The following is an 18910-nucleotide window of genomic DNA, read 5'->3' as shown; positions in this document are numbered from 1 at the left end:
CTTTAAAAGAGGCAGCAGAAACCCAACAGACTGTGTTGCCTCGTTTTGTGCTACACTACTTGTGGCTTCATGACTGATGGCTGAAGGCAAGTGATTGTGTCCGCACGCAAGTGTAACTGTGAAGGAAGAACAACTTCCATCAAGACAGAACTTATCTTTAGAGGTAAAGTACTAAACATTCAAGTATAAAGCGTGGCAAAAATGAAACCATAAATAACAATTTTAATTTCCAGTGAAAGCCGCATTATCGGAATTCATTATTCATTATCTCCAGCAGAGGAAAACCTTTCAAGAGACGCCTAATGTGCGGATTCTTTTGTTGTGTATTTTAATGATCTGCATTCCTGTGCCTAAAGCAGCACTGTAGTGCAGGCATTAATTTCAGGAATCGCATTAACTATCCATTTTGACTATTCCACTGGTGATGGGAGGGAAAGGTTCCTTTCCATTTGAGGGGTAATTGAATCTGCATCAGATCATCAGCAATTTATTTCCATCTCAGTGTTTCAACCAGGCGAAGATAACGCTCAGTTTATTTTTCTGAACCTGCAGGAATGCCACTGCAGCAGAGGGCAAAATGCAAGCAAATTCTCTGTGCTCTTCCTTTGGTTTGTTTAATGGTTACAAGAAAGATACACTATTATTTTTGACAGCTTGCGTAAATAATTTTGTGCTTGCCCAGGTTTAGTTTCGTGATACAGCACGGAAGTAGGCACTTCGGCCCACCGAGTCCGCACCGACTAGCGACACCCGCATATTAACACTATCCTACACACACACACAGATGGGACAATATACATTTATACCAAGCCAATTAACCTACAACCCTGTACGTCTTAGGAACGTGGGAAGAAACTGAAGATCATGAGGTCACGGGGAGAACGTACAAACTCTGTACAGTCAACAGTCAGGATCAAACTCGGGTCTCTGGCGCTGAAGGAACTACAAGGCAACAGCTCTACCGCTGCACCACCGTGCCTCCCTTTTCTAATTCTTATTTCTATATATTTTTTTTGGTTTGTTTTTTTCAGGGGGTGGGAGGTCAAGGATGATTTTGGACTCCCAACTATTTCCAACACAACATCAGTTGCTACTCATTAGGCCGTCATTAATCAACTTTGTATAAATAATGCAGTCGTAATTCATATTTAGTTGTGGTGCAAAATGGATGGTCTGGCATCAATTCACATAGCAAGAGGGTTAATTAAGAAGTGGCTAGTGCAGTGCTGCCAATTTAGTGCTAACTCCTAATGCAACATGTCTCTACGCTAATCGAAAAACAGCAGCAACCAATGCACTTCTACGATTTCATTTTCCTTTCATCTTTCTAATTTAATGCCAGAAAGTGCTGGAGTTTTTCAAGAGACAGAAAATGGATTGAAATTTGAAAGAGATCGAAATCGGACTACCTTTGATCGGACTTTACTGGCTTTACCTTGTACTGAATGTTATTCTCTTATCATGTATCTGTACATTGTGAATGGCTCGATTGTAATTATATATTGTTTTTCTGCTGACTGGTTAGCGGGCAACAAAAGCTTTTCACTGTACCTCGGTACATGCGACACTAAACTAAACTGAAACAGAAGTGATTTCATATGGAACTTCTGCAGCCAGCTGACAGGGGAAATTCTGGCACCATCATTCCAAGCTAGAATTGAACAAAAGTTGAGGTGAAAGTGTTAAAAGTACCACACAGTGCTGATGGAGGAAATGTTTTGAAGCAGTTTGTGATGAGATAAAGTTGTCATCAGTAGCATTTTATATTTCAAAAAGTAAAAAATAAATAAAAAATACAACCTCTTACAAAAGCAAACACAGTCAAGCAAAAAATAATCCTTTTGAAGTTACAATCATACAAATTTCTCTTTTAATAAAAAGAAAATAAATAAAGCAGGATGCAGATGTGTACAGAGGGTACTCACTCATAATCTACTGGCCAGAAGTTGATCAGAGTAACAGGACTGCAAGACAAAAATGTGGAGATGAAGCAGCAGCTTTTCTCAGGGGAAAACGCATCAAGCATTTAAAAAAAAGAGGGGGGAAAAGGGCAGCAAAAACAGCAATGTGAATGACCATGGCAGCAATATAAAGAAACAGTATACCATGTACATGCTAACATGCAAGTCTTCTGCAACAGTAACAATGAAAAATAAATTGATCATTGAAAATAAATCGACCTTTCAATGATGTAAAATCAATAAGTTTAAGACATTGAAAACAGAGAGTATCTCCACACCATTTGCTCCTTGCCAAACATGAAAGTCATGACTCTCGATGGTGTTCTCTTCTGTGGGAGGGGATGAAAGGGGTTCATCAATCCCACACGACCTTGCTGAAGCAATGACCCTTCATCTGCCAACCCCATTATTGACTGATGACAGGCTATTCATCAATGAGGGCATCATTACCAAGTCTGCTTTCATCCTGAATGAACACTTTCCAGTGGAGGCAACTAAAGAACCGACAAGGCATAGCTCCCTATCACATTGGTCCTGTACATTTACCAATTGGAGGACAGAATCAGCGATGGCAGCCTCGCCAACAGCCTGTCTGTCTTTTCGCCTTTTTTAAATTTTTGAGTGTGTTTTTAAAAGTTTGTGTTAATGTTCTCTGGTTTTTTTTATATGGGAGGTGGGGGAGGGGGCTGGGGGCAACTTTTTTCAATCTCTTACCTTGCCAGAGATGCGATTGTTTTCCGGATCGTATCTCTGGTCGCTCTGCGGCCTAACATCATGGACTTGGCGGCTTTGCTCAAGACTGACTTTGAACCCCACCACGGGGCCGTGGACTTGCCATCGGAGCCTGCGACCCCTTGCCTGGGATCAAAGCTCCCAACTGTGGCCTGCGGATTCCAGCATTGAGGATGTCGGAAAGCTCCAAAGTCGCAAGAAGTTTGACCAGCCCCGACCCGGGGTCCGATCGCCCTGGCACGGGGAGCTGAGATCCCCCCCCGCCAACGGAAGGCTCAAGGCCCATGACCGCGGGAGGACAAAGAAGGGAAGAGATTGAACTTTTCTTTTTGCCTTCCATCACAGTGAGGAATGTGGAGGAGTCGCTGTGGTGGATGTTTATGTTAAAATATATTTTGTGTGTTTTGTTGCTTTTTATTTGTATGACTGTATGGCAAATCAAATTCCTCCTATGTTTCAAAACATACTTGGCTAATAAAGTATGATTATTCCCCTACAAAAATAACCTTATTCAAAAATAAAAACTATGCAAAACGAAAACTGTGCAAAGACTCTTCCGATATTCTCAATGTCTGTACATTAAAGCGTGTCACACTCAGTAGTGTTCGCATCTATCTTTAAATGAAACTCCCTTGTCAGCCGGCTCCTGCTTTCAGTGGTTCGATGGTTCTTTATTATCTTGTGTGCAAACGTGCAGTGAAATTCTTTTTTTGCATTCAGTTCATAAAGTGTTGCCATATCTGAGCTCAATCTTCGATAGTACAAAGAGTATAGAAGTAGTCCACGACACTGCATGCAATAGTTGACAGATTTTGTGCCGCTGTCTTCTGGAGCGGCGCCAAATCCAGGCGAGCCCCAGGCTGCTACAGGCCTCCAGCTGTTGCCCCAGTCCATATTGTCCAGCGAATGTCAACTGCAGCTTTTGTGCCCCGGGTGCACCTCCCGCAGCCGACCTTGAGCGCGCGGAAGACAAGACCCTGGTTCATCCACAAGCATCCTCCGTCCTCCTCACCAGTTCTCACGGGGCAAGCATAGGGTGACGGCTTTCCACCACAGGCCACCGCTCATCGCTTACAACCTTCCGGCCATTCGGCCCGCTGCCTCCTTTCTTTACAACGGAAGAATTGTCACACGACCACTAACAATCCTTCACATAAATCTCCAGCTTTATTTTCCAGCCTCCTTCCATTCGCCGAATCACTTGGTATTCCATATGCAAGGCTCCCCAGTGGAGCACAGTTCTAAGAAAGCACAACTTTCAAGAGATAGACACAAAGTGTTGGAGCAACTCAGCGAGATAGGGCAGCATCTCCAGAGACAAAGGATGGGTGACGTTTCAGGTCAGGACAAAGGGGGAAAAAGGTTGGGTGATGTTTCTGTTCAGGCAGCAATTCCGGGGAAAAAGTACTGGTAACCTTTCAGGTTGAGACCCGAAGAAAAAGGCTGGGTGACATTTTGGGTCGAGACCCAGGGTGATCATGTCATCATCTGGTCATCTTTCATGAAACCTGCAGTTTAATTCACAATTGATCCACAAAACAGTCAGATCCATCTTCAATAACAACATTGGGGATGGTCCCCAATTACAGGTCGTTTCCATGAAGTCACCGTAACATTTTACCGTCTTGCTTACTCTTTTATCTCCCAGTTCACATTTCTTTTCTCCTTTGATAATGGATTCATGCTCGTCACCATGCTCGTGACTGTTCTTTTTGTTGAAACAGAGGCAGTGGGTTTTGGAAAAAAAAATGTTTAAAATCGGAAAAATAGCAGACTTGTCCAATCCCATGCTCACCCACCATTCGCGCTCTGCAGCCAATCAGGTTGAGTTTGGAGATACAGTATGGAAACAGGCCCTTCTGCCCACCGAATCCACACTGACCATTAATCACCCATTCACACTAGTTCTATGTTATCCCACTTTCTCATCCACTCGCTACACATTAGGGGCAATTTACAGAGGCCAATTAACCTACACACCCGCATGTCTTTGCGATATGGGAGGAAACCGGAGCACCCGGATGAAACCCATGTGGTCCCAGGGAGAACGTGCAAACTTCACACGGAGAGTCATGATTGAACCTGGTTCTCTGGCACTGTGAGGAGGCAGCTCTACCAGCCGTGTCGCTGAACTACCTAGACATAAATGCAGGATCATTAATTTTAATACGACCAAATTTCCACATCAGAACATACCGCAAATTCAATCTGCGCCCTGACGAGCCCGTGTGGTTCAGTTAATTTATGGCCCCCACAAGGCATTTATGGCTGTGCTGAAAAGAGGCTGACTTACACACAGATTTTAAATTATCAAATCAATTGTGCTTATAGCCTGCAGTGGGACAATAATTTGTCCTCAGAATATGGGAGATCTAATTTTCAAAAAGACTTTATTGAGAAGATTGGACACCACCGCTTAGCACAGTCTCAATCATTTAAAAACAAGAAAACATGTCCACAGGAAGGAAAATGTATCTTTATTTTTCAGGAGGAATGCAATGAAATGTTATTGCTTCAGGGAGTGGGCATGCTTTAGGGCATTTGGATTCATTCTTCACTCAATTGCATTGGGTTCTCAACGGGAAAGATTTTGTATTTGCATTTCCTTACATTTACTGGAACTGGCTCTGCAACTTTCATTTCAGTCTCCACCTTAATCCTTCATCTCCTGTCCCTCTCCTCTGCAAAGCCCCAACAGATGAGGTACACCATCTTGATTAGTACGGGCGTCAGAGGTTATGGGGAGAAGACAGGAGAGGAGAATGGGGTTAAGAGTAAGAGATAGATCAGCCATGATTGAATGACGGAGTAGACTTGATGGGCCGAATGGCCTAATTCTACTCGTATCATTTATGATCGAATGATCTCTAAAGCAAGTTGGTGTTGTTCATGTGTTTAAACGGATTGCCTTGAGCAAATGGTGGGTCAACGTGATGTCTATAATGTTCCAACAGATAAAAGTGAAGAGTGACATCCAAATGGCATTTCATAAATGTGAAATTAACGCTGCAGTACATAGATGATCTTTCAGCAGTTCTCAAAAAGTGTACATTTGAGATAAAGCTCGATGCTACAACTGCCGCAACAATTTTGTAGATATTTATTCTTGTCTTGGTTGCTTTATATTTGTAGTTGAGGAAGAGGAAATGGGCGAGTTTGAGTTGTCATCTCTGCTGGTATTGAAATGGTCAGCATGCCCAACATTATACTAATGCTGATATTTCATTGTGCTTGATAGGCAATTCACCTCTAAAATTAAACATCATTTCTCTAACGTTCCTTTAAAATCCAGTTTCAAAATAGTATTAAAAACACACACACACACACACACATCGACTTCCCACTTCAACCTTATACCATTGGAAACTCAGTTGACAAGTTTAGCTGCTTTTCAAAGTTACATTGCACATGGAAGATCGAGGCAGACATAATGTCGGAGACTTGAGTTACGTCAGCATTTTGTGTCTACCTTAGGCACAATATGTCGTTGAGCTCCTCACTGCGTGAATCAAGATGAATGAATCCACGCACCGTGATGAAAACAGACATAATTTTATCAAAACGAACTGCTCAGCCATTCATACTGAAGACAGCCTTACTGTAGAAAGAAGAGGTGTTGCCTGGAAAAGTCAGGCAAGTATTCAAACCTGATCAGCCACGAAAATCAAACATAATTCAAGACTTCATATGATTTTTTTTTCAATGAATTATTAATTATTAATCCATAACAACATTAACATTGGTTTGATTTGATCCATAATAAAAGCATGCATGTATAAAGCTGTGCAGGTTGGTGGGGTTTACGTTCGTTTACCATGTCTGGTGTAAACAGCGGGGCCTGTTACATGTGCAAAATAACACTGCAGCATAATCGAAATAACAGGTGTTGCACTTACGTTTCCAAGTTATCCCCCTCCAGAACTGTCTGCACTGGCAGATATCCCATCCGGGGATGCTTTGCGAAGTACCTCTTTGTTCGAAACTTGTTTTTTAATACCTTGGCAAAATCTCGGACATCTTCTCCTGAAGTTGTCTGAAGGGAATATAACAAATTCTATTTGAAATGACCCCCGAGCTGGATTATTTCAAGAATCGTGCATTGAAACTTTGAACCAGAGACATTTAATATAGGAGGTATATGTTAGAGCATTGTACTCTATTAAACTACAGAGTAAATTACAATGTGAAATGTGATGCTGAAACAACTTTTGGCTGGAGGTAACACTGTCAATAAAAGAAATCGGACCCATGTACGCCTATGGAACGGTTGCATTTTTTGACCAGGGTACCAATCACACAGCTCCTGGAACGGAAGAGGGAAGCAGATAATAGACACAGTGAGGAATTAAAACAAAGAGGACAATGGAAGACGTATGTGGGTCAAGCAGTAGATGTGGAGGTAAAGGACTTATGACGGCATTTCAGGCTCAGCCCTGCTGCGGGGGTCCAAACCAGACAAATTCCTCCCGGCTCTACAGATGCTGCTTGATCCGCCGATTTATTCGTGTTGTACCAGATTCCTGGGTGTGGGGAGAGGTGGCGATGGGGGAGATGTTGCTGATTATTACCAAGGGGCATCCATGCCTTTGTGCATGCATTAAACTGATTAGCAAGTGGGAGCCAAGCACAGCATCTGAGGGAAATCCACTCCACCAGAGGGATAATGTGCAAACTCCACACAGACAGCATCCACTGTCAGAATTGAACTCTGAGCACTGGAACTTTAAGGCAGCTGCAATGCTCAATGCATTCTGGCACCATTCTGTATTTCTTCATTGGTACCTTCCTATCTGTCCCCTTAAAACTTGATTGAAAAAAAACCCTCAGACTTCTTGCAGTATATCTGCCAACAGCTTCCTTACACAGCCCTACTTTCAATTGTTTTTAAATTGATCCAGCGCTGATTTTAGGTGTCGACAAATGCACCACCAAGCAGCGGTATGGAAATAATCTTGCACCCTTGGAGATCAGTTACAAGATCCCAAGTTCCGAAATTGGCAGGAAAGTGGCAAGATGCACACTGATTTTTCCTCCAGTTTGTCTAAATAACCTTGGCAGACCGTGGACCATGCTAAATGCCAAGTTGTTGATCAAGCTTGCAATTTAAAATAAGTTTGACATTCCTAGTTTATTTGTTTCCAACCTCTTGAGCAAGCATGCACATTTAACTGGAGAAGTTATCAGAAAGAAATCACAAAGCTGCCACTGGAAATAGCTCCATAATTGAAGAATTCTATTGGAAATTACAGTGAAGGAATAAAAACACAAACTCCATTCATCTTCACACTCTTAAAAGACTTTCAGCTAAGGTACATCTTCAATTTCCCAGGCATTTGCTTTCACACTGCAACAGCAATTCATAAAAACAAAAATAAAATGGGAAAATGCTACAATACGTCAAACTCAATATGAAGAAATCTCAAGTGAGAGGACATTTTATTAAGAACGTTTAAATCTTCTCTTAAGTATTCCCACTCCTATATTTAAAAAATGTTGATGTAACATAAACACAATTCAACTGCACTAAATATGGAAAAACAATCTACACAATAAATCTCATTAATCTTACACTCTTTATCCTCTCAAAAAAAAAGCTTATATCGAATATTTTGCGGTGCAGTCAATTTGCAACAAACCCGATGGAAATTCTAGATATTTCCAGATGATGAAGGGGGAAAATACATGGTTCCACAATTCATTTTACAAGTGCAATGAGGACTTCATTAAAAGAAAATAATTGGATTTTGGTCCCTGCCGTAGTTCTGAACAGTTTCCTCAATAAAGCTGAAAATGACGAGTTATTAATGTAATAATGTCACACATGGTTAATGGCAACGGATGGAATGTTTTTGTTTTGCTGTGCAAATTGTGCCAACCTCATACAAATAAGATTCCGAATTGCAGTTCTTCAATGAAAGATTGAACAAATATTTTGTTTTGGCCTTGCTGCAATGAAGAAGTTTGGAAGTCAGGACCCTTGACCAGGAGAATGCGATTTACAATAAATCTAATTTTGATGACGGCAAATTAGTTTAGTTTAGTTTATCTTATAATGTGTACTTAGGTGCAGTGAAACTGCTTTTGTTTTCCTGGCAAAGATAGACACAAAATGCTGGAATAACTCAGCGGGACAAGCCGCATCTCTGGATAGAAGGAATGGGCGACGTTTTCAGGTCGAGACCCTTCTTCAGAGTGAGAGTCAGGGGAAAGAGAGTTACAGAGATAAGGAAGGGTAAGGTGTGAAAACGAGGCATCAAAAGAGATGGTTCAATAAAAATGTCGCATAGATCATTGTTAGCTAGGAGAAGTTAACAACAAAGCAAACAGAAAGAAAATGTAATCAGGGAGCCAGTCAGAAGGTCCAGGCCTTCTCTTTGGCTTTTCCCCCCATCTTATTCCTCAATGATAAATCTCCCATTCTCTCCTTGAAGACATTCAAGACCATTTGAGCATCAGAGGATAATGCAAATCGAGTGATTGAGGATCGGGAGCCTGATCAGTAAAACTAACCTCATCAACATTTTACAGAAAATAAGAGGAAAAAAGGAGGGGAAAGAGTGATCTTGGGGGAAAAAAAGAGGTGGATGAAAAAGTGAGAGTGAGGGACAGAGAGCGAGACTGGTACATGTTGGTTCCCACTATAACACTTCACAGCCATTGGAACACTTGGGAAGTACTGTTGGTCACGTTCCATTTCATGGACATTTTCTGCATGTTACTGCGTTCTTCTCACCTTAATACATTTGTGAACCTTGCCGACTGCACTATTTAATTTTTTTAATTAAAACTTCCAGTTGTCCACCTACAGCATATAAGACCAAAAATATTGCCGCAGGCTTTTCAGAGAATCACCAATTAGACTGGGGTCAAATGAGTAGATTCCATAGAAAATATTCTGAACACTTTTTCGAGGTTGCTTTCTGTGCTTGCGATTCACACTTACCGGTGTGCAATATTCTACCATCGGGTAATGCATTTTATGACCTTTCGCTGTTCGACCGGAAAAGAAGCAACTTTGGCAGACGTCATAATTAAAGTGCTTTAAGCTGCGGTATCTGCATGTTAAAAGGATGTAAAGAGGTTAGAGAACATTTTTGTACTTCTTGAAACCAAATGTAATTCACTCGGAATAACAGACTGAAAGCCTCCCCACTTGTGTGTTACGTTGCCAGGCTCAGGGCAGCTAAAGAAAACTCGACACACCATTCAGTCTTTAAGGTCAGATCTGTTAACTTGGATCAGATTGCCATTGATTATTTCCAATGAGAACACTGCATCTGTCTGTGATTTAGTGGCAGCTCGGTAAAGTTACACTCAATCACAATACTTGTCTGCACCTGTTAACAATTGACCCAGGTTCCTGAAATTGTTCCACAATCCGTCTAGTGTATGTCCCTGTGTGTAGGAAGGAACTGCCGATGCTGGTTTAAACCAAAGATAGACACCAAAAACTGGAGTAACTCAGCGGGTCAGGCAGCATCTCTGGAGAAAAGGAATAGGTGACGATTTGTGTCGAGACCCTTCTTCGGACTGAAGAAGTCTCCAGTGTATGTCCCTGTCTGTCCTAAGTTTTGGGAGCTCATTTTCAGCACTTTCTCGCACATGTGGTGCTCTCTGCCCAGTCTCTGGTTTCTAGTTTCTTCTAGTTCTTCCTATTAACAGTCTTCCCCTTTTTAATTATTTGCGCCACTGAGGCACTGCGCCACTTGGGTAGACATGAAAAGAAGTCACGAGAACACCAGCACTCTCCAAATCACACACCCTCCTGACATGGGAACCCCAAGAACAATTGGCTACGCGGAATAAAATATGGATTTGCCAGCAGCGCCTACATCTCGCAAGGGAATGTTTATTGGGGATTCCCATGTGACCTGGAGCTTCAATGGACATATGTAGCACCTTGTGACCACGGTGCTGACCACAGTGGACTCATGGAATTGGAAGGTACACCCATCAGTAGTGAAGGATTGTCAGTGAAGTCGCAAAGAATGCGCTGAGAAGGGTTTAAAGCCTAAGGCGAAGATTAAAATTTGATAAGAAACCCGGGGAGGTCTGCGAGCATGAAGAAAAAACAAAAAAACCTGGCTTCATGATGGGTTTTGGGGCTGGTCTTCCACGGTACAGATGGAATCCAGTCAAATTCAGAGATGGTAAAAACCAACACGGCAACAGCTAAAAGGGAGGGACAGAAACAGAATTCAGTGCCAGGATGGGAGCGCTGGCCAGATTGGAGGAGGGGCTTTCCAGTAATGAAATATTCACCCAAGTGTGGTCAGTCTGAAGGACCTACCCAAGTTGCAGTCAGAGGCAAATGTATTAGCTATTAAACTCAAGCCCAGGAGTACAGCTTTGAAGCTGCAAATTTAAAACAGCTCGGGCTCAAAGAGAACCATCTCAAAGGGACTCAGACCATAGCCAGCCCAAACACCACCCAAGTTAGAATCTTTCTCAAATGTTCCTCTAATCTTATTCCCATACTGACCTGGGCCTCCTACACTGTCAGAGTGAACAGCACCGCATATTCCACTTGAGCAGTTTACAACCCAGCATTATAAATTAATTTCTCTAATATCAACAAACCCTTGCATTCCCTCTCTCTCCGCTCCTCCCTCCCCTAGTCGCCCTGCTAGTTCCACTATTTGTACCCATATATTCTTTTGTTGTCACCTCTTTCATTGCCAACAACGGAGCATTGTGGGCTCCACCTTTCTTTGGTCATTGGTGCCAGCTCTTATTTGTTCTGAACCATTTCACACCTCTGGTTTCTCTCTCCCCTGACACTCAGTCTGAAGAAGGGCCTCGACCCAATACGTCATCTATTCCTTTTCTCCAGTGATGCTGCCTGACCCGCTGAGTTACTCTAGCATTTTGTATCTATCTTCGGTCTAAGCACCTGCATTTCCTTCCCACACAATTTGTTTTCTCCCTAGTGACGTGAGAGTGCTAACTTTTGCTGGCGAGGTGTTGAGCTGCAGCAGCTCAGAACTTCTGCAGATTTTCTTCAGCAACCTGTTCGACTTTTCAACTAAATTTAAGTGAAGACACAAAATGCTGGAGTAAGTCAGCGGGACAGGCAGCATCTCTGGAGAGAAGGAATGGGTGATGTTTCGGGTTGAGCCCGTTTTCAACCCGAAACGTCACCCATTCCGTTTCTCCAGAGATGCTGCCTGTCCCGCGGAGTTACTCCAGCATTTTGTGTCTATCTTCGACGTAAACCAGCACCTGCGGTTCCTTCCTACACAAACTAAATTTAAGTTATTTGGTTTCAGATGCATCCTGGGGAGCCAGATCAACACTCCACTCTGCCGCTTCCCAATCACTTCCCTGCGCCTCAACCCTCCTGATAACATCTCCTCTCAACAACCCACGGCCAACATCACAATGGCCTACAATTAATCTTCAACTCTGTTGACGAGCTGAATGTGGAGAAGGACAGCTTGTTGGCCTGTGGCTCCGAGTGTCTGTCTGCCTCCATTGCACGGATTTCTCCCTGCACCCAGTTCCCACCTGCAGTCCGGCACGATCCAATTTCTTCCCCTCAGCCCTTGTCCCCATCAGACGTACCCATTCTGTGACACAATAGCTCTGCTGTAATCTCTGACAGCAGGTCCTTTACAAAATACTTCTCCCTCTTGTTTCTGAAGGAGCAGTCTAGCCTTCAGTAACCCGATCACATTCATCCTGTTATTTCCTCAAGCTATGTTGACGAATTCTCTAGCACAGGGAAAAGAAGCTACTTGTTCATTGACTATTGCTTCCCTTGAGAATGTTTCATGGAATGGCACTACTGGGGCCTCAATATTACTTTAATTATGCCTATTGCATGATCTTGCTTGTGCTGCAACTGAGCATTTCTGTTTGAACGTGAACACCTTTGTCAGGCCTAGGCCCAAGGTTGCCATGGCCACCTGTAGTCAGCCGCAGCTTGGTGCCCTCCAGGTGCATATCATTTTTTTTGGTGTACTTTAACACCACAAAGACAAGACGAGCCGTAATCTCAGATTGTTCACCCGTGCGTGCAGGGATGTTCCTGTACTTTCCATTCATGTCTTTGGCGAGAAGTTTATTTACTGTCTGGGAGACTGAATGAACAGCTGTGAGACAGTGGAACACGAAAACGCAAGAGGTAGTTCAAACTTGCCTCACGGAGGGAAGAACGTTGCGTTAGGGCTTTGGGCCCAGGGAATGTACAAAATGATCAGTGACGCATCATTTGGGCTGTGGCGGCTGTGAACAGCGGCCATATACATGAGTGCATAATGGTTAACGAAAATACTAATACCTAAAGCTTAAAAATGCTGCAAATCTTCAACAGGATAATGACCTCTCCTCCAGCCCTGTTTATGAATCAGGTCCTGGCCAGATCCCACAGCCACAAGTGAAAATGAGAACAAATGGCCCCATTTCAAAGGTGCTAGTTTCCGTCACACAAATGTCAGGCAGATACGCCCTATTTATTTGTTGATCCCTCGCTTTTATGGCTTCTGTTGCTTCCAGCAGGAGGTGCTGTGGGTGAAGGGAGATAATGCCACCGAGCTAAAGGAATAGCACAGGAAACCAAGAGAAAGGTTGGGCTCTGAGCCTTTGTTATTTTGTTTTGAACAATAGAAATAGAACTCTACCATACCCTCACACAAATAAAGGATTGCTCCCTTGGCTACTTTGCCGATTCAAAATATCCACAGTACCATCCTGAACAAGGAGGTTGAAGAAGGGCCCCAACCCAAAACCTCACCCATCCTTTTTCCGCAGAGATGCTGTCTGTCCCACTGAGTTCCTTCAGCACTTGGTGTCTATCCACCCTAAATAAAGTTGTTTTCATTGTTCCTTTCCTCCGTTTAAAAAAGATTCAATTTTAAACAATTTCTCATCTGGGCAGTGAACTCAAACCAGGAAGGAAAGGTATATATTTCACCTGAATCCAATGATGGGACATTCTTTACAAATATTGCACTTGGCCTGGTGCTTGGCCGTCTCGGCAGCAGCCACTCTGTGGAGGACGGGCATCCAGACCATCGACTGAGGCTCCAGCCTCATCCAATCCAGGAACAAAGCTGCCTCAATCTCAGGCTTATTGTTGGCCTTGGGAACAGAGGGGAGAAGATATTCAGAGCAATATATATTACACACTGGACATGGAAACACCTTCTTATGCACCTTGGCTCACTGGTAATTCATCAACAGAAAATATTTCTAAATGGCAATGACTTGATAGCAACAGGAAGCTGTCGTTATAATTGCCATCTAATGTAGTAAACAGTTTTTTTTTCCTTTCATTGCATACTAATGTATGCAGGAGAGTATTCTATTGATGTATTCAAGAGAGAGTTGGATATAGCTCAGGGTTAACGGAATCAAGGGATCTGGGGAGAAAGGAGGAACGGGGTACTGATTTCGGATGCTCAACCATATCCGCTGGCTCGAATGACCTACTGCTGCACCTATTTTTTATGTTTCTATGTATCATGCAGTTTAGGGCGGTACAGTGGTGCAGCTGATAGAGTTGTTGCCTCACAGCACCAGAGACCGATGTTCGATCCTGACCTCAGGTGCTATCTGTGTGGAGTATGCATATTCTCCCTGTGACTGCATGGGTCGCCTCCGGGTGTTCCAGTTTCCACCCACGTCCCAGACGTGTGTAGGTTAATTGGCCTCTGTAAACTATACTGATCTATACCCATTCCCTGTTCGCGTGCATCTCCGGCAAAGGGTCTACAGTTGAAGGATGGAGATAATGAAGCTGGGCATGTTTAATATTTCCTACATCAAAACCATACAATTATTTGCACCTGTGACCTTTATTCATGCATTACCGTAAGTGAAACACAATGCGTGTTTTAGTGAAGGTCTCATACAAGTTCAGTTCAGTTTATTGCCATGTACAGTGAACAGCTTTTATTGCATGCTAACTAGTGTGGAAAAACAATACAGCAGGACTCGAAATTAATGGTTGCCCGGGTGCCAATGGCCACCTAAAGTCCTGCCGGGCAACCTAAAATCCATGCCATTATGCCTGGCTTGGCCAGCACCTGGGACACCTGCCGTTCAACTCTGAGCGGGGCACCCCTCTCTATCTCTCTCCGTCTCCGCCCGCCATCCGCATCTCCTCTATCGGGCCGATCCTTATCCGCCGGCATGGCCGGCCGCCTTGCACATGCGCACTGCCTCGGCCTGCACATCTTCCCCCTGCACATGCGCACAACCACGGCCAGCACATCATCATCCACCCTGCACATGCGCACTGCCATGGCAACAGGTCGGCGCCGGGCACTTTCTCCCCCCTTTGCATTGTGGGAGATCTGGCCACCATTGCTGTCCAGTCGCCGCCTCGCCACGACCGCTGAAAATCAACACAGAATGACTCCCTGGAGCTGCAGTAACTTCCTGAAGTAACTCTTGCTTCTTGGTTTCCTGGTCCTCCAAAAATATTCCAAATGGAATTTAAACTGATGGAGGGTGGACTTATGCAAAAAAGGGTTTTCGACAATAGACATAGGTGCAGGAGATGGCCATTTGGCCCTTCAAGCCAGCACCGCCATTCAATGTGATCATGGCTGATCATCCCCAATCAGTACCCCGTTCTTGCCTTCTCCCCATATCCCCTGACTCCGCTATCTTTAAGAGCCCCATCTAGCTCTCTCTTGAAAGTATCCAGAGAACCTGCCTCCACCACCCTTTCACACTCACAACTGTCTGTGAGGAAAAGTTTTTCCTCGTCTCTAAATGGCTTACCCCTTATTCTTAACTGCAACCCCTGGTTCTGGACACCCCCAACATGTTTCCTGCCTGTCCAAACCCTTAATAATCTTATACGTTTCAATAAGATACCCTCTCATCCTTCTAAACTTCAGAGTATACAAGCCCAGCCCCTCCATTCTCTCAGCATATGACAGTCCCGCCATCCTGGGAATTAACCTTGTAAACCTATGCTGCACTCCTTCAATAGCAAGAATGCCCTTCCTCAAATTAGGGGACCAAAACTGCACATAATACTCCAGGTGTGGATCTTGGGGAAAAAAAGAGCTACCTTAAATTTCCCACCACTGGCTTCCAAACCAGGGCATCGGAGATGTCCTCATTCTTTAGGGAACGGGGGTTCCCCTCTTCCACTATAGATGAGGCTCTCACCAAGGTCTTTTCTATACCCCATAAATCTGTTCTCACTCCCCATCCCCCCACTCATAACAAGGGCAGAGTCCCCCTTGTCCTCACCTTCCACCCCACCAGCCGTCACATACACCAGATATTCATCCGAAAATGTCGCCACCTCCAACGGGATCCCACCACTGGCCACATCTTCCCATTTACTCCCCTTTCGGCTTTCCGCAGAGACCGCTCCCTCCGTAACTCCCTGGTCAATTTGTCCCTTCCCACGCAAACCAGCCCCTCTCCTGGCACTTTCCCTTGCAACTGCAGGAAATGCCACACTTGTCGCTTTACCTCCTCCTTTGACTCCATCCAAGGTCCCAAGCAGTCTTTCCAGGTGCTGCATAGGTTCACCTGCACCATCTCCAACCTCATCTATTGCATCCGCTGCTCTAGATGGCAGCTGCTCTACATCGGTGATATCAAGCGCAGGCTTGGCGATCGCTTCGCAAACACCTCTGCTCGGTTCGCAATAACCAACCTGATCTCCCAGTGGCTCAGCACTTCAACTCCCCCTCCCATTCCGAATCAGACCTTGCTGTCCTGGGCTTCCTCCATGGCCAGAGTGAGGCCCACTGCAAATTGGATGAGCAGCACCTCATATTTCGCTTGGGAAGTTTACACCCTAGCGACATGAACATTGACTTGTCCAATTTCAGGCAGTACCTGCTTTCTCCTTCTTTCCCGTCCCCTTCCCAGCTCTCCCACAGCCCACTGTCTCTGCCTCTTTGTTTCTTCTTCCCGCCCCCCCCACCCCCACATCAGTCTGAAGAAGGGTCTCGACCCGAAACGTCGCCTATTTCCTTCACTCCGTAAATGCTGCCTCACCCGCTGAGTTTCTCCAGCATTTTTGTCTATCTTAAATTTAGTTGCGTCTGATTGGGTAACTGTGGTAGGGTGATGACCATTCCATGCTTTAATTGTGCAGGAGAACTCCATGGAGCAGCCAGCATCTCCGGATAGAAGAAATTTGGTGACGTTTCGGGTAGAGACCCTTCTTTAGACTTTCTCTGGTTTAAGTGTTTTTAGTTTAATTTAAAGATATGGCGCAGAAACAGGCCCTTCGGCCCACCGAGTCCACGCCATCACAAAAGAAAGGAAGTGGCGGATACAGTAGGCCGTGGGAGAGCTGGGAATGGGAGGGGAAGGGAGAAAGCGAGGACTACATGAAATTGGAGAAGCCAATGTTCATACCGCTGGGATGCAAACTACCCAAACAAAAAATAAGGTGCTGTTCTTCCAATTTGCAGTGGGCCTCACTCTGGCCATGGAGGAGGTCCAGGACAGAAAGGTTGGATTTGGAATGGGAAGGGGAGTTGAAGTGTTGAGCCACCGGGAGATCAGGTTGGTTATTATGAACTGAGTGGAGGTGTTGTGCGATGCTATCGCCAAGCCTGCGCTTGGTCTCACCGAGGTTGATCATACGCTGAATAATCCAACCACATTTTTGTTTGGAAGTGGAAAGAAATAATAGAATTTGCATTCATTGCCACGTGTAAAAAGCGTTGAGATACTGTATTGTAATTTTGCTGCATGTAATTGTGGTATATATCATGTCTTGATTGGTGAATATGTTTAGTTTGTGAATTTATTTGAAGCAGAAGTAATATGTGAATGCTTCATTGAGCATAATTCCGACTGGTAACTACGCACTTCATCCGAGCACACTATCGTACGCATCATGCAAGCAGTGACCACCTAAACTGTCATTTGGCAACCTAAAAAGCTGCCTAGGTTGCCCGGGTGGCATCAGAGAAAGAGCCCTGCATGATTACAACCGAGCCATTCACAGTGCACCGATACATGATAAGGGAATAACGTTTAGTGCAAGCTAAAGTCAGTGAAGTCCAATCAAAGATAATCTAAGGGTCACCAATGAGGTAGATAGTAGCTCAGCACTGCTCTCTGCTCATGTCACATGGATATGCAGGGAATGGAGGGATATGGGTCACGTGCATGCAGGCGGAGAGCATGAGTTCGTTTAACTTGGCATCTTGTTTGTCACAAGTACAAATGGGCCAAAGGACCTGCACCTGTTCTGTACTGTTCCACATCACTTACAAGGACTGGAAGTGCAAACAGCTTTCAGATTGTACTATTGATCAAACACCGCCACCTTAATGCTGAATTGACACCTAGTTTTAATCAATCCCAAATTCCAGCATGCAAATGAACATACGCTGCAGGGAAATTAGATAAGGTGCTGCGGCATCGAATGGAGGATAACAAACCTGCAACCCTGTTTAAATCGCTTCTGGTTTTTATTCAATTGAAGTCACCATTATCTACTTTTATTTGTCAATTTATATGCACAAGATGCAAGTTTATTAATTAATGTCTCTTCCTACTTCCTGCTCTTTTTCATTAGCGACTTCACTAAAAATTATAGAACTGCACATGCAATTTCTCAAACTAAATTTATGAAAATAAAGAACAAGGGTCCCAGTACTGATCCATGTCACATAGCACCTCCCACACTCTGAGAACCCGAGTGGTTTTAACTCTTGCTCTGTATTTTCCCCATCAGCAGCCTCCCCAAGTCCTGATTCTTGTTTTCAATCCATCAGATAATAATTTGCTGCAGGTTTTTGGGGAATCTAAAATTCACCAGGGCAGATCTTCCCGTAAATGCCAGCCGTAATGGGAGACTACCCATTGTTTTCCAGAGGACATCCCGATGCCCATCTCTTTTACGGGCTTCAGTTGCTGGCAACAGCATCCACCTGGCTGTTTGTGCTACAGGGAGTCCCTGCACCACACCAGGAGGCTTCTGAAACAGTTAGCGGCTTTCCCAATGCCCAGAAGAAAAATCTGCCTGATGGAGTGTTTACTCAAATTCAATGAAGTGAGGCAAAATAATTTTCATTGTCTAAACAAGTGTTAATTGAACAAACAAAAAATTATTATTACAGGTGCACAACCTTTTATCCGAAGATCCAAATAACGAAAAGCTCCGAATAGCGGACATTTTTTCAGTCCTTGAAGAAAGGTCCTTGAAGACGTTCACCGAGGGCGTCCCGCAGAGGTGACAGCGGAACCTCCGGTCGGTCCTCGAAGGGGAACTAAATCCC

At 44.2% G+C, this 18910-nt stretch overlaps 1 protein-coding gene across 14 annotated transcripts in view; it reads right to left on the bottom strand.

Annotated features, from left to right (window-relative positions):
* The window catches only part of dmd (dystrophin), a 1582845-nt gene that overhangs the window by 60415 nt on the left and 1503520 nt on the right, over positions 1-18910 (bottom strand). For all 14 annotated transcript variants that reach the window (XM_055644518.1, XM_055644513.1, XM_055644515.1 and 11 more), the window contains 4 exons: positions 13609-13775; positions 9637-9748; positions 6590-6726; positions 1926-1964 (listed from right to left, as the gene is read on the bottom strand). In XM_055644518.1, coding sequence (XP_055500493.1) covers positions 1926-1964; positions 6590-6726; positions 9637-9748; positions 13609-13775 — 455 coding nt within the window. The remainder of the gene's footprint in view (positions 1-1925; positions 1965-6589; positions 6727-9636; positions 9749-13608; positions 13776-18910) is intronic.

Source organism: Leucoraja erinacea, chromosome 13 (genome assembly GCF_028641065.1).
Source record: "Leucoraja erinacea ecotype New England chromosome 13, Leri_hhj_1, whole genome shotgun sequence".
NCBI lineage: Eukaryota > Metazoa > Chordata > Chondrichthyes > Rajiformes > Rajidae > Leucoraja > Leucoraja erinaceus.
Note: the sequence above shows the minus strand (reverse complement) of the source record. Positions and strands in the feature narration are given on the sequence as shown.